Source organism: Gymnoscopelus braueri, assembly GCF_963280865.1.
Source record: "Gymnoscopelus braueri genome assembly, chromosome: 4".
NCBI classification, from domain to species: domain Eukaryota; kingdom Metazoa; phylum Chordata; class Actinopteri; order Myctophiformes; family Myctophidae; genus Gymnoscopelus; species Gymnoscopelus braueri.
This window is the reverse complement of record NC_137605.1, coordinates 35,696,278-35,712,670: the sequence shown is the minus strand read 5'-3', so window position 1 is coordinate 35,712,670 and position 16,393 is coordinate 35,696,278. Positions and strand designations below refer to the sequence as shown.

The 16,393-nt window shown below is 41.2% G+C and overlaps 1 protein-coding gene across 2 annotated transcripts in view; it reads left to right on the top strand.

The window, feature by feature from the left end:
• LOC308084574 (F-actin-uncapping protein LRRC16A-like) overlaps positions 1-16,393 on the top strand; it is a 91,373-nt gene that overhangs the window by 53,176 nt on the left and 21,804 nt on the right. For both annotated transcript variants that reach the window (XM_080427286.1, XM_080427285.1), the window contains exons 14-22: positions 551-628; positions 1,374-1,450; positions 4,949-5,056; positions 5,353-5,422; positions 6,802-6,883; positions 7,028-7,127; positions 8,055-8,109; positions 12,974-13,146; positions 14,087-14,155. In XM_080427286.1, the coding sequence (XP_080283412.1) occupies positions 551-628; positions 1,374-1,450; positions 4,949-5,056; positions 5,353-5,422; positions 6,802-6,883; positions 7,028-7,127; positions 8,055-8,109; positions 12,974-13,146; positions 14,087-14,155 (812 nt within the window). The remainder of the gene's footprint in view (positions 1-550; positions 629-1,373; positions 1,451-4,948; positions 5,057-5,352; positions 5,423-6,801; positions 6,884-7,027; positions 7,128-8,054; positions 8,110-12,973; positions 13,147-14,086; positions 14,156-16,393) is intronic.

Sequence of the window (16,393 nt, the reverse complement as noted above, 5' to 3'; positions counted from 1 at the left end):
TCAGATGAAAGAAATTTGTATTTTCCTGTAAAAGTTTTGTCTAGAAGCCTAGTCATTTTCCAGTCACCTCTCTTTTTCTTCTGAGGCTGTAAAGAAAATAAATAAATAAAACGGTCTACCTGACACAATAGCCTTCACCATAGTGATATATTTGTAGCTAGGCAGCAAATCATGACACAGGCTGACACAGAGGTTATTAAGGTCTGTCACCCAGTGAAATGGCCTGAGTACCACTGTGACAAAGTGAGAAATTGACTCTTGAGTGCTGCCAGACCTGTGTGGTGCTAAAATCTATTCTGAAGGTTCCCCAAAAATGGTCCAAAGCTCTACCTGAGCTTCAGACAACAAAACACCTTTGTTAATGTACACGTGAACATAGAAGCATGTGTTGAAATCAGATTTTGTGCATAAACAAACACTTTTTGGAAATTCTGTAGTAATACACTACTAAATAATGTATTTATTTTGGAATAACAGTGTTATTCTCTCTTCCAAGAGAGACCCACACCGTGTAGTTTGATATTTATTCTTTTTCTATTGTGCTTTTTAGCATTTTTATCACTTCCTGGGTCAGCCCAACAGCCTGGTAACCCTTGACCTCTCCAACACTGACTGTTCATTGGACCAGGTAAGGCAGATTGACTTACATATCCTGTCTCCCATGCACTACCAAAGGCGAATTAATTGATGTCGAATTCATTATTGATTTAATGTCCATAGGAATCACCCCTAAGCAATTATTATGAACCATTGGACTACTTCAAACTAATTTTCTCTCGATAAAATTACAGTTATGACTTTATTATACTGCAAGCGAGACAAAATGTCACCCATTAATTTTGTATGTTGAAATAAATGTAATCCATTTAATAAGCACACTCAAAGCATGTTACAGTTTACTGTTGGTGAAATGGTCTGAATAATCCATTTAATAAGCCACTCAAAGCATGTTACAGTTTACTGTTGGTGAAATGGTCTGAATGCATTATGTGATTTATTGATGTGGGTCTGAGAGCCAAATACAGTTCATTGATTGGTCTGAGATGTAGCCAGCTGTCAGCCTGTCACTGAAGATATTGATCGGCTCATAGCTCATGTTCAGTTTCACTGAAGTACACACATGCAGCATAAACACGCCTATTATGTGTGTGTGTGTGTGTGCACACGCACACGCACACGCACACGCACACGCACACGCACACGCGCAGTAGCATGTGCAATTACACTTCTGCATCTTTCACACATAAATACACACAGACTCTTTGTTTTTTCACACATACATACACATGAATAACTATTTCCTTGTGCATTCTCTATCACACACTCACACACGCACACGCACAGTGTTTATACAGAGTTCATTTTTGTTCCAGGTATGTTCAGCTCTACTGCGTGGTTCAGTCCAACACCTCTCGGTTCTCAATGTGTCAAAGAGCATCTTCCCTCACAGGTAAGAACATTTCCCCAATGGGACTTCACACAGGCTAGTCTGATGCTTAGGGAAACCATTGGAGCTTCACACAGGGTTGTCTGTTTCTGAGGGAAACCGAGTTGCAGTGAAGCACAGCCAAGCACACAAACACATACAATTATGCTGTATTATATTGGCTAGCTTTATATTAGTTTATGTGAACTTGATACATTTTATGGAGATAATGAGAAAGTGATAATATGTAATATGTAGATAAAATAAAAATAAAAAGTAAAAACACTAACACAAAACAAACAAAAAAGGTCACTGGTGGTCCATGGGTGGAAAATGATCATTTGTTTGTTTTTCAGAGAACACAGATCCTTTTTTGAGTAAACACCTTGTTATAGTATTTCCGGAGCAGTCATAACAATTTCCTGTGAGCTATTTGATCAAACGACTTACTGAACCACTGAAAACGGCACAAAGAGGGAGAGAGCGAAAAAAAAAAAAATTGCCATTTCTCTCCATTCCTCCCATCTGTGCATGGTTGCCCTGCAGGCTGCCACTGCATGCCCGCAATTGCATATTTGTGTGTCCAGTGAACATATTGCCCCCTAAAACACACACACACACACACACACACACACACACACACACACACACACACACACACACACACACACACACACACACACACACACACACACAGTCACACACACGGTTCAGTGCCCTTAGAGGAGTGGCTCAGAGCCCATGGTGTCCAGCTTGCTTCACGGAACCTTGCTTTACTGACAGAGAAACACGAAACTCTCCACACGCACGCACGCACGCACGCACGCACGCACACACACACACACACACACATACACACATACATACATACATACATACATACATACGTTTATACACAGACGTCAACACACACATGTACACGTAATTTCCCCCCAGAGTGATGGAACATGAATAGTAAAGAGCTGCTTTTTATTCAGTTGTTTAGTCATTTCTCTGAGTGCCCTTTTTAGTGTACAGGCCATTTCGGTACGCATAGAAAATAAGTGCATACATTAAAGTAAATAGAAGTCCTTCATGCTTCTTAACATCAGGGGTGATTTAAGGGCTGACATATCTGAGCCTGTAACACAAACATTTGAAACCATAATTTACCTTCCCACCATCAACCATATTGACAAAAATTTAAGATTAAGGATAATGTATATTTACAATATATTAACAATATATCAGACACAAAAATATAGTGCATCAATACTATTAATTATTTATAATTTTAGTTGGTGTCCCATTAAATACTTAAATACTCTCCTGTTTTTAAAGGTGGAAGGTTGACAAGTGGGGTGCTGGGGTATACAATGATTAACTATGGTATTACCTCTAGCCTCCATGTGAGCGATAAACATCAAACTAATGGTCTTCAGGGTCAAATCCATTCCCAGTCAGTGAACCAAATCTGATGCAGTTAGCAGAGCAGTTGCATATCATTACATGTCGCACATCTGCTCCAAAATTCAAAAAGTCTATGTGCACCGCCACCCTTTTGATATGTTATCATTTTTACTCTGTTTTGTATTTTAACCAGAGAAATCACATTGGGATAGATGGCACTATTTTATGTGAGTCTTGGTCAGGATGGGGAAAAACATAAAGATGTTATTTTAAATAAGCTACACTTCACAGTAGCGAAAAACATGCAGAATTTGGAAATTGATGGACAAGCCTGCTAACTTATTATGCAGACCTTCATTATCCCTGCTGAAAGAAGAGCTGCATGTCTCTCTTTTGTCTCCTAATGTTATCCATGCAGACATCCTACAGTAACTCCCTTCACTGATGGATAGTCTGCGTGCTGATCTATGTGCGTCCTGTTGGCAAAAAAGTACCATTACAGAAACACTGAACCGTGTGTGTGCGCGTGTGTGTGTGTGTGTGTGTGTGTGTGCGTGCGTGCGCATGCGTGTGCTTTCATTTACAATGCATGCAATATGTGTGTGTGTAACAGATGGGCCAGGGCAGTGGGAGTGTCAGAGGAGTCCTGTCCTGTTGTCATTATCTCTCTTTCCAGTCTGTCTCTGGGGAGGAGATGAGGCATTGGAGAGGACTTCATCGGGTGTAGAGGGAGGGAGGGGATGGAAAGCCAGGAGCAGGAGGCGGGATAGGAGATGAGCCATAGAAGACTTAAGGACAAGGGAAAGGAGGGGTGACCAGAAGGAGTACAACACAAAGTGCATGAGATGGAGAGAGGCATGATATGAGATGAGCAGAACCGAGGCAAAGGATGGGGAATCGAGAAGAGGGGGAAAGAAATTGGGAGGAAATGTGATGGGAGAGGTATGGGGGGACTCAGAGAAGAGGAGAAGGAGGGTAGGGAGATTGGAGAAAAGAGGAGTTGGGCAGAGGAGGGCAGGACAGGAGAGATTAGTGGGGAGAGCAAAGATAAGAGAGAGGAGTACAGTTGTGAGGGAAAGGGTGTGTATTATATCAGGATTTGCAAAAACATCTTCTATATAAAGTTCAAGTTGTCTGTGTCAAGCTGTGCCCAAGATTCAGACCAGATTTGTGTACTCAAATCGGCGATGTTAAGCAACAGTTAACGTCAGTACAAATCTGCCTTGTTAGGCGGCGGTTTCTGTTCGCTCGATCAGCGAGAGAAAAGGGTGTGTGAGGGGGTGGAGAAAGGGAGGTTGTGTGTGACCTCAGTCCTGAACTCGATCGGCAAGAGAGAGGGAGAGTGAAAGGGGAGGGCGGGCAATAACCCGGACAATTTTGGGTGTCGAAACCTGAACATGTTGATTGACAGTTGTCAGCGCAATAAGCAATGCCGGGTAAGCTGATAACGTGGCATTAAGCGCTGCGTTTTCTGCTTGTATACATATCAGGATTTACTAAAATATATAATATCATCATGATATCAATTCTTGCAGACACAGACCATAGTTTCAGGTTTACACGGTTAGCTTTGTAAATCTTTGCATTACATTCTCTCTATTTTATGTGATTATAAATGTTAATAATTTGTCTAATCTCAATATAACCTTTGTATTAGATATAAATGATCTCTTGTAGTTATCCCTTTTCATGGTCTTTGATTAGTTCTCTGGTTTATCAGAGACCTCTGAAATACCCAGCTGCCTTTTAGTGTTTCTTTAAATTCTGTTAAACCTACTTTCCAAAACTTCTAGATGGGTCGTCAGTAGTGACATGGGTTTTTGGCTGAAGGAATCATTTTAGTATTGAAAATTTTCACAAAATGTTGTCTTGAGGTGTACTGTTGCTCTACTGCAAGTCACTGTTATTTTTATTTAGATCTTTTTTTATTTAGACATATGATAGGTTTGATCTGTACCTGCTATCCTAGTTTCTTTCTAGCATTTCATTGTTTTTTTAGCATCCTATTTGGCCACTTATCCTGTCGTTTGTTGCCACTTACTCCAATCTTACACTTTGTAAGTCGCTAGTGTTTGCTAAGTACCTAAATAGTCTAAAGAATCTTTTTGACGTCATCCATCTTCTCTCCATCAGCCGAAAGGGCAAAGAGGTACCACCGTCATTCAAGCACTTCTTCAGCAGTGCCATGTCCCTCAGCTTCATCAATGTGTCAGGAACCAAGCTGGCTCCAGAGGCCCTCAAGTGAGTATTACCTAATATTGTTTCTCTTCATAGTCTCTATAGCGTCCATGACAAACCTTTCGTCCCCTCATCCTTTCCTCTCAGTTTTTACATTTTACATAATTATGTGGTATACTGTACCTCCTTGTCTCCAAGCTAGACTATATGTTTCCATTTTTGTTTTAAATTATAAATGTATTCTGTTGTGTATATACTACTGTGTACTCTCCTGTAATAGTAACCTAAACACTGCTGCTGTTAGCTGTCTCATATCGTTTGAATTAGATTAAATATTACTGTGTTGTCTGTTCATGCAGAGCTCTGCTGCTCGGCCTGGCTAGTAACCCCAGCCTAAAGGAAGTTTCTCTAGACCTCAGCTGCTGTGAAGTAAGACACACAGAGACAGACATGACACTTTTCCCCTTTGTGTGTGTGTAATGTCAATGGTTGGAAGTGAATGTTACTCTTACTCTAGCATCACTCTTGGTGTTAGTGGGCGCAGCTCTTAATGGATGCTCTCCAAAATGAGTATTTGACAGGCCTGTGACACTGTTAATGCCTGTGCACTGGGATATTTCATAGACCGAGAAGAGGGGCGGGTTCAGTTTCCTTTTCTATTTGCATACACACACACACACACACACACACACACACACACACACACACACACACACACACACACACACACACACACACACACACACACACACACACACACACACACACACACACACACTCCAGCCACTCTCCTTTCTCTTCTTGAAAGCTTGTTCAGAAGACATGAATACAAATTACACAGGAAGCTCAATTATAACCTCACATAGAGATGTTTGCAAATTGGGAGTTGCAGGAACCATGCTTCAGTGTTTTGGAAGGCTTGTCACATTCTATCCTCTGAATGCTAAGCAACGCTTTCGCGTGTGTGTGTGTGTGTGAGTGTGCGTGTGTGTGAGAGAGGGAGAGCTCCTGCATCCATGTGTCTTTTCAGTTTTTAAGTCTATGTGCATTGTGCATGCTTATTATGCATGTGTGGGTGTATGCTTATTTTCCAGCTTCAGTTTGAATAGAACTATGATGATAAAACATCTGTGTTCTTTAGGTGTGTGTGTGTGTGTGTAATTGTTGGCCTGGCTCTGACATGCTCTTCTCTCCCCTAACGCTCTCCCTCTATAAGCTTGGCCATTGTGTAAGTATTGGGCTGCGCTTCCTCATTAATTAACTTCCGTTGCTGCATGTATTTGTTTGTGTGTTTTCCTACATTCTTTATTTTCTGCTGGCCTTTTCGTCCTTCACTGATGCCATTTTTCACCCCATATAACAGGAGCTTTCTACTTATTTTTGTTCGTATTAGGTTATACTCTCTGTCTTTTGACCCCTTGAAGGATTAATATTGCAATAGGATTTTGTATTACATTTTTTACAGCATTGTAATGACTTTACTGTCTGTGAGCTTCTTTTCTGAAAAGCATGATAAGCCTCTAGATTCTTAATAGCTAACACTTTTTAGACAATAATTGCTTGATAGCACATCAATATGTATCAGGTCCTTTCTCCTTGGATCTTTTTTACCAGCTTGCAAAGCACGCTGGTCTAAGAAGAGACTGACCTTTGCAAGCTGGTAAAAGAAGAGACTGACCTACTAGGTGTGTGTGTGTGTGTGTGTGTGTGTGTGTGTGTGTGTGTGTGTGTGTGTGTATAAGTGTATGTGTGTGCACGTGTTTGTGTGTGCGCGCAGTGTTTTAATGTCTCCATATCTTTCTCCATAGCTTCGATCGGGAGGATCTCAGATCCTAGAAGGCTGCATTGCTGAGATCCCCAACATCTCCAGTCTGGATATCTCTGACAATGGTGAGACGTCACTGTCCATGCATGTGATACTGTATAAATCTCCCAAAATCAAAACTAGTTTTTGTTTGTATTTTTCCCTTTGATTATAAGACACAGACTAAATGAATGCTTACTAGTAGCTGAAACTATTTTCATTACTTCCAGGCCTGGACTCTGACCTGTCCACTCTGCTTGTGTGGCTAGCCAAGAACCGCTCTATCAGACATCTTTCACTGGGCAAAAACTTCACCAACATCAAGTCCAAGTAAGATCACATGGCTGCAAGAGACGGGTGGGGCCCAAGCTGATAATGGGTCTTTGAAGACCATGAAGATGTGCTGGGTTTCAGAGAGAGGCCTGGTTTAGGACAGAGATCCTGGGGCTAGCAGGGTGTGCTGGGATATTAAGAGTGCAGTGCTTAGATAGTGGACACCGAGGCTTGGGTTAAAAAGAGGGCTAGAGTCACAACAAATTTGGAATAGAGAGCTAGGATGGAGGACTGGTGTTGAAAGCCACAAACAGTATCTCCGATTGTTTTCACTTTAAAGGCCTTGCATCATTTACTGTACAGTATGTCTTTTTTAGAGACTCTGCTCTCGAATGATATGGAGCTGTGCATCTCACTACATTCTATGTTATTTTAGTACCTACTTGAAATGACCAGTTCACCACTGTACTAACAGATTGTCCCAAACAGCCAATAACAATAAACTTCAATGCATTACAATGAACTCACATTCAACTCATCCTCTGTAATTTATTTAAAGGGAAATGAAACCAATTTATTTTTTCCCCTGTAGGCCTACACGTTAAAAACTTCAGGGGGTAAAAACACAACATAATTAATAATGGGTATGTTAGATTTGGTGTGCTAGGGGCCTTGGTGTGCCAATGTTCAAGCATAGACAGTAGTCAACAGTATTATCAATGCTTGCACATTGGCACACTTAAATCTAACACACCCATTATTAATCTTATTATCTGGAGCTGCATTGCTTAGATCACGGTATACTTTACTATAAAGTCAGCCTAATGCTTTTTACCCTTCTGAATTTTTTTACCTGAAGCGGACAGCATTCTACAAAACCAGACTATAGTAGTGTTTCTTGCCCTTTTAACCCCTGTGCAAAATCAATCAATTAGTCAATCAAATTTTGTGAATTTTCTTTCTCTTTATCTCTAACTGTTTCAGAAACCTGGCTCCCGTCTTGGACAACCTGGTCCATATGATTCAGGAGGAGGAGTCGGTGAGTTGTTCATTTCCTCTTTGTGTGTTATCTCAACAGCAACCAGCTAACTCTTCAGAACTACTCATGGATTATCCATGCTTTGGTGTTATTTACCATTTATTTCACAAGAAAATATCTTGTGAAATAAATGATATTAAATAATAAATAATAGTAATAAATACAATGGAAATAAATGGTAATAAATTAACCAAAGCATGGATAATCCAGAGTAGTTCTGAAGAGTTTAGCTGGTTACATATTATGTAAGAGTGTAAAGAAAAGAGGAACTTGAAGAAAAATAACCCTTTTCCTTTTATTGTCTGTGTTTCATCTCTGTTTTCTGGCTCCCTTTTTTCCCCTAAACTATATCTGATATTGCCCTTGTTATGTGGTCCAAATGATGGCAAATGTCACATTTTACCCCTGTGGTAAAAGCCTCTTTCTCTTTGCGGATTTTCTTGGAATGTTAGGATTTCAGGCAATTGAAACTAAGAAGAGATCAGATTTTTCTTGCAGAGATGAAGTGTATATAGATGATTCATATTCGGATATTAACTGCATTTGATTGGTTAATTCCAGATGTAAAGGGGTGCATGCATACATTCATAGTCAAGCTAGGTAATCTGTAAGGACGTAGTTCATTTTTCAGGCTGCAGGGATAACAAGCCATCAATGAGAAGACATCTTATGCCATCAATTTGGGAATCCATAATTATTCATAGTCATAGTCATATTCACAGTTGGATGGAAGTGGTATTCAGTGGGATACAATGTCCTATTCGCTTTCTCTTTTGTATAAAACTAGAGGTCTGGGCGCCCGCTAGCCACGCACGAGGCTCTAGCGAGGGCTCGCTTATTTTGGGGTACCAAAATCGTGGGATAAAAAAATGTAATTAAAAAAAGAAAATACATGGGGGACCCCCTGGGGGTCCGCGGACCCCCTGGGAGTCTTGGGACCCCCGCAAAACATTGCGGACCCCCGTGAAACATCGCGGACCCCTTCGGCTGGTTTATTTTTTTTCATGAAGGTGGTTGCTTGTTTCTGGCGCACATCTGGCAACACTGACCTTTCTGCTTGTCTGGCCCCAACGTGGCAACCCAGACTGCCGAGCGGCTGCGTTGAGACACTGGCGTGTTTTAATGTTTTGTGTGGGATGTGCATGACATATTAGCGTGAGTTTGGTGTGATAGAGAGGGTGCATACACACATGATGGGATGGGATGGGATAGACGGGCGGAAGTCCCATACACACCCATGTTATCGCGACCGTTCTTCCGGTTTTAAACTTAACATGGGTGTGTATGGGACTTCCGCCCGTCTATCCCATCCCATCCCATCATGTGTGGCTGTACCCAGAGACGTGAGCAAAGTGAAAGCAACGGCGGGGGTTGAAGCGAAGTGGTCGCGTCGCGTGTGTTGTTGTTGTGGGGAGATTTCAATAGTGACTGCGTGATGTTGCTTTCGGTTTCGCTCGGCGGTGGTCGGTGCTCACGCTAAAGGAAACAAAATGGTGTACCCGTAATGTTGTCCGGCTCGCGGTGTTTCGGTTGCGCTCAGCGGTGGTCGGTGCTGACGGTAAGGAACAACATGGTCGACCCATAATGTTGTGAGTTTGTACTGGCCGCAATTAATTATGCTCCGAGGGGGCAAATGTGTGGTGAGCAATGAAAAGTAGCCTACGCCACCCGTAAATTAATTGCGCGCGTTGTGGCTTGTGTTGTTAGTGACATGTGATATGTGTTGTTGTGTTTAGTGCGAAACAATGAGATGGGAAAATGATGGCTTTTCATCTCTCCAATGTAATATAGGATGAGGATATTTCATAGTATATACAAGGGTCATACAAATTGTTGTTTTCTTTTTTCTTTTCCCTACTTACCTCGCTTTCTCCCTCCCCCTATCCATCTCACTTGTTCTATCTCTGTCTCCATCATATGGGCTGGAACAGCCTTTGCCCCCATGCCTGCTCATTTATATCCCCCACAGTGTTAGATTGATAGTCCTATTGAACCGCTCACTGCAGGTGTGTGTGTGTGTGTGTGTGTGTGTGTGTGTGTGTGTGTGTGTGTGTGTGTGTGTGTGTGTGTGTGTGTGTGTGTGTGTGTGTGTGTGTGTGTGTGTGTGTGTGTGTGTGTGTGTGTGTGTGTGTGTGTGTGTGTGTGTGTGTGTGTGTGTGTGTGTGTGTGTGTGTGTGTGTGTGTGTGTGTGTGTGGGTGGGGTGGGTGTGTCTTTTTGTGTGAAGATCATGAGCTGGTTATCACGCAGTGCACATGGATGTTGAAAAACTGAGAAGATTGAGGGAAGTAAGAGACAATGGAGGATAGATGATGAGGAAGAGAAGGATGGGGGAAGCGGAGGACATGTATGAAAGGAGAAAGAGAGCGAGTCCAAGGAGTGAGGTCTGTGCTTTCCCCTGACTGTGGAATGATAAAAAGACAGTGTGTGTGTGCATTGTAGCCATGAAAGGAAAGTTTCCCTCTGGCTTCACTCACACACACACTGGTAGATTATGCCAAACAATGTAGACAGTCACTGGATCTCTGATAAATAGCATTATATTTGTAAGGCACACTCTTGAACAATTACAAGTTGCTTTACAGACGATCAAACAACAATGACAAAAGAGGATAATCATAAGCAAGAATAAATCTAGACAGTCCCTTAAAATTAGGGTTACAGATATGTCAAAGCAAATAATGTACTGTACAAAGCTGTCTGGAAACAAAAATGCTTTAAGAATTTATTTTAAAGATGGCACCGGTTTACTTTTGTCTGTCTCCAGACAGGACAACATTCCATCAAAGATTATATTAAACAAAATTGTTTCATCATACTATTGCTATTAACTGTACCAGACAGCACAACATAATCACATACTGACATAAGATTCAGCACAGACTATTATGTCAGTATCACCACAGAATTCAGAATGAATGAGTTTCACCTCAAAAAGCAATACAATTCATCATTTAATTGAAGGATATTAAATGGGTTAGTATGAGGTCAATCTCATTTAGATTATTTGCAATTCCTTCTTCCACTTGCTTTATTAAAGCAGACGTGATGGATAACCCGAGTAATTATTTCATAATTCTGTGAATAATTTCCAATGCCCTGCGGTGATATAGGAAATGAAGGGAATACTGTTTGCCATGTCAATATCGGCTGCATGGTAGATGGGAGATGACATTTCTCTTGTAGGCAAAGTGATAGATATTTATCCTTTTGCAGCAATTACTGTACATACAGTGGGACATTATTGTTTTATTTTATTTGGAATGGAAGACATTTGTTTTTCAGGGTTCTGATAGCCTGAGAGAAAAAAACTATTTCTATATCTGTGTGGTGACACTGTGACAACACAGTCACTTGTCTGCATTGCCTTCAAGTTTGTTCTCTTTTAAACTGTCATGGTGTGCAAGGAACAGTCCTGTAAGCAGTTGATTGAACAGCATTATCTATTATGACAAAGCATATCCATCCACATCTAACATTATGGGTTTGAGAAAACATGGCTGTTGCAGTTTTTCCATTAGTAAACTAAGATATATGCCACACAAATGGATGGATGACTGAAATGATTGAATAAGCTCATATCTATTCAAATTGCTATGGTTCATGTCTGCATAAATCCCCTTAGGAGCATGGCAGCAGTCTGTATACTGAGAGATCAGACATAAAAACGAATGTCCTGCCGTTATTGCCATAGATAGTACTGCTGCTCATTCAAACAGCATCCCAACAGCAACACATAAAGGGCCCTTATGGGTCAATCTTTTACACTTTTATTGTTAAATTATCTTTTACACTTTTATTGTTAAATTATCACTCAAGTGACAAACTAAACACATCCTTCATGCTTTCTCTAGCATTACAGATATGGAATGACCTCTGCTCTCTTGTTGATCATTAAAGCGTTAAGCTGCTCTGTTCAGTTCAGAGATGATGATCCATGCTCTGCTCATATAGGCTTCCATTTTTGGCTACATTAATGCTTTAAAACCAATCAGGTTTACATTCCATGCACTTCTACATCTTTTTTTATGTGTGTTTATGTGTATAACCGTTTCTGTGTTCTGACTTAGACACCGAGTTGGTGTAGGTGTAATATGGCTTTCAGAGATTAAAAAGACAATATAGTACAATGCAGGTAATCATTGTACCCTCCTCAATTTCCCCATTCATGGTTTTACACATTAAAATTATTAATTTAATTTTGACAGTGTACAAATGGAACCAGATGGACCCGTAAGGAGTTAAAAATGGTTAAATGAGCACTGAGGATTTTACTGTGTGCTCTGTGTTTAACACATGGTGATGTGATGTCCCTGTGGCCCTGCTCTGATATCCGGAAGCAAATGATGAAAAGAAAAGGAAAAGTGTTTCAATTACTGCACTACTAAAGTGACCACTTAGGCCCCATTTAAAAAATTGCTAAAATAGCTAATCTACATGCTCACATAGCTCATGACGCATCACATTTTGAGCTTGTAGATCTGCTATTTTCACTGTTTTTTTTATGTTCGCCTATAATGTAATGCCTAAAATAGTGATGCCAAGTTGACATTGGCTAATGAATGTATGGTTGCAGGCAAGACAAAAATATGTCTATAACATTGGTACGTCACATGTACATTAGATTGACAGGATTCATCTGCAAAATCATGCAGACATTATGCATAAAAAGTTATTAAAAGTGATTAAATTGCCACCACTAGGTGGTGGCATTTGCCATCCCATGGGACCCCAAATGCCGCCCCTGTACTGCAGGTATCAGATTTGGTATAATAAATGTTTTCACTCTTTATTTCTACCTTTTTCCTTTTCTATTCCTCCCTTACTCTTTCTCTCCATGTCCTCTGCACCCTTTTCATTCCCCAGCCTCTGACCTCTCTATCTCTAGCTGACTCCAGACTAAAGACTGATCTGACCATCGTTTTGAATGCTCTGGGCAGCAATTCATCTCTGACAAGGCTCGACATCAGTGGCAATGCCATGGGGGATATGGGAGCTAAGATGCTTGCTAAGGCACTACAGATCAACTCCAAACTCAGGTCTGTGGGGTCTTTGTTCTCTCTGTGTGTTTATTGTCTCCGCCAGGCCGAAGGCATGGCGAGAGAGTATGTTTTACCCCCCGTCCGTCCGTCCGTGTGTGTGTGTGTGTCCGTCCGTGTGTCCGTCTGTGAACAGCTAATATCCGACACCGTTGGCCCGCTCGCTCCGAAACTGTGCACACACACTCCCTGGATGCCAATTCAGAACCTCTGCCCCAAATTTTTCACATAGCCCTGTTATAGCGCCACCAGGAGGCCGATTTGTGCAAAACCCATTTACTCCTACAGATTTTATCCAAATCGGTACACATTATCTCTATAGTCATATGATCAACACGCATCTGTCCGATTTTCCATATTCCATCCTCATTGGCTAAGGTTGGCTTCCAAAGTTTGCAGGATTGGTCCGTTTTGAACAAAATGCCTCAAATCATGAACGCAGCTTGCGATTTCCGTGAAATTTCACACGCACATTCCCACTAGGCTGAGGAAGAAATGGCACCCTTTTCACATTGGCCTGTTATAGCGCCACCAGCAGGTCTAATCTTAGCAAAACACATTTTTGGAACAAAAGCCTCAAATCATGAATGCAGTGTCAGATTGCTGTGAAAAGCCTAAGAAGAAATGACACCCCTTTCACATTGGCCTATTATAGCGCCACCAGGAGGCCACAATAACGTACCTGACCTGGTGGAGACCTGTGCTCCGAGGAGCACTTTTTCTAGTTTACTAGTAACACTGTCAGAGATATAGGTTTGACAAATTACTACAAAAATACTAATGATGTTGGTGTGCATTGGAGAGTTATATACAGCATTGTGACGGTTCCAATGGGTTGTCCCAGTATGGGAACTAAAATGATGTACAACCACTGTTCATTCAAGTCATTAATTTACAGTTGACGTTACTAGCGGTGTATACTGTACGTTTATCATTGCAGGACAGTAATGTGGGACAAGAACAACACCAGTCCTCAGGGTCTGCAGGACGTAGCAGCCGCTCTCGAGAAGTAAGTAGAGCCATCTGTAGCTGATTTTGTATGCATATGTGTGTGTAGGTGGGGCTTTGCATCAATGTGTGCCTGTGTGCGCATTTATCATCTCTAAATGGAACAACTTACTGTAAACGTATTACGTGCATGTGTTTATGTATTCCTAGCTATGATGTGTTTGTGAGCTTGATTAAACATATCATGGTTGTACTCTGTATGTGTGTGCAGTCAGAAGTGGCCACCTCTTGAATATTATCTGCTGTGCATGCTGTCATTATCTTCTGATTTGTGAGTGCTGCTAGCAAAATGAATAGATGCATGGCTTGGTAGAGACGAGATGAGCAGAGAACCCATCTGTCAATTGACTTTGTAATGAGCAGAGGAGAACCTTTAGTGTACTGGAGGAGAGGTTGCTAAATTCCCTAAACTGTAGTAAGGACAAAAGAGATGGAGGGATGAAGTAGGCGTGTGTGTGACACAAAGGATATAGATAAATAAATAAATGAATACTTGAATAAATAAACAAATAAAAGAAGGGGGAACAAGCAATGAAATGAAAAAATATGAAAGTGCAGAGGTGGGAGCTAAGAAAACAAATTAGAAAACACATATTCTGTCTCTGTTTCTATATCCAATTTCCTGTGGGTCTGTGAAATGAGATGTACATCCCAGCATATTTCCATCTGGGAGACAGCTGTGGCCTCGGTGTACATATTCCTACTCTGTCCTTCTCTTATCCTCAAAAGAGTACATTCCTCATTATTCCTTTCACCATTTCCCCATCTGTATTGTAATATTGAACTGATTGCATCTTTCTGTTGTTCCCAGTGTTGTGTATGTGTGTGTGCATTTGCCTGTGCATTTATGTTACATCTCCATATCTCATCTACATTAGAATCCAAGGCAGGCCAGTGTAAGTGTCTTCTCTGATTCCGTTCTCATGGGCATTATGATGGAAGATAATACTTTGATAGTAGGTGGTGCATTGTACATGTATATGTATATGATACTGGCAGGTACCATAATCCTGAATCCATAAGTCTGAGTTGCTCTATCAGTTGCTCCCTTGTGCTCTATAGAATTAAGTTGTAAATAGTGTGGCTGATTAGCTTGTTGAATAGATCTGGATAACAGCGATTCTATTTGAGTCGATTAACTGCAGTGCAGTATTGCATACTCAGCAGAAAATCCTCCTAGAAGAAATCATGCAGGAAGCTGCATGGTTCCTTGAATTCTTTGTACCAATTTACAGTTCCAATTTTAAAGTACAATTTCAGTTTTGTAACACAGTTACTGCAAAACTGAAAGAGTAATATATCCTTTATGTTTTATAAACAAGAACAATGTTTTTATCTCACCATTTGGTAGAGTGGCTTCGTGAATACTACCAAAGTTATTTTTCAATTCCAAACCTGTGAAAAATAATCACACCCAGCTACAGGAATGTCTTGATTCCCTTGAACAGCTGGTTGATCTCATACTTTTCTGTGTCTGTCTGTATGTGTGTGTCTGGGTGAGAGAGTGTGTGTGAGAGTGTGTCTGGGTGAGAGTGAATATGTGCATGAGTCCCCGGGGTCGGTCTCACAGTGTGATCAAAGCTGCAATCAAATGAGAAATTCTAGTCACGCAAGCTGTTTCCTAGAGTAGATCATGTTTGAAGATTGGATTGGGTTCTGACTACATATTATAAAGTGTGCCAGGAATGTCAATTAGAAAACAACTTGAGAAAAGTGGAACTTTTATTGCTAATTAAAGGCCTATGTATGTGTATGTATGTGTGTGTGTGTGGGGGGGGGGGGGCACAAATTTGGTCTGTAAAACAGGTTGATTGGGGATGATATGTCTAATTGGGGATAACATTGTTGTCCCCAATTTGATGATGAAGATGTCAATGTCAAAGCTATAGGAGCTTTTTCCATTAGATCCAATCCAGCTTTATTTTTTTTATTTTTTTGCTTTTCCCCCCCAATGTAGTCATTATGCCAACTGATTCCTCCCCACACACATTTGTGTGTATTGTCACTGCTGTATGTATCCTACTGACTCAACTGCCAGTGAGGAGCCCCCACCGGGAGGATATAGAGCCTTAGTGCTACTCCTCCTGCCCAACACTCCCTGGTGCCACCCCAGCCTGTAGGAATATGTGCAATGACAAGTATCACTCTTCCCGCCTGGCTTCCCTCCCCCGAACACAGGCCAATTGAGTTCATATAGATGCTCGTCGAAGCCGGATGCACAACGGTGGATTCGAACCCA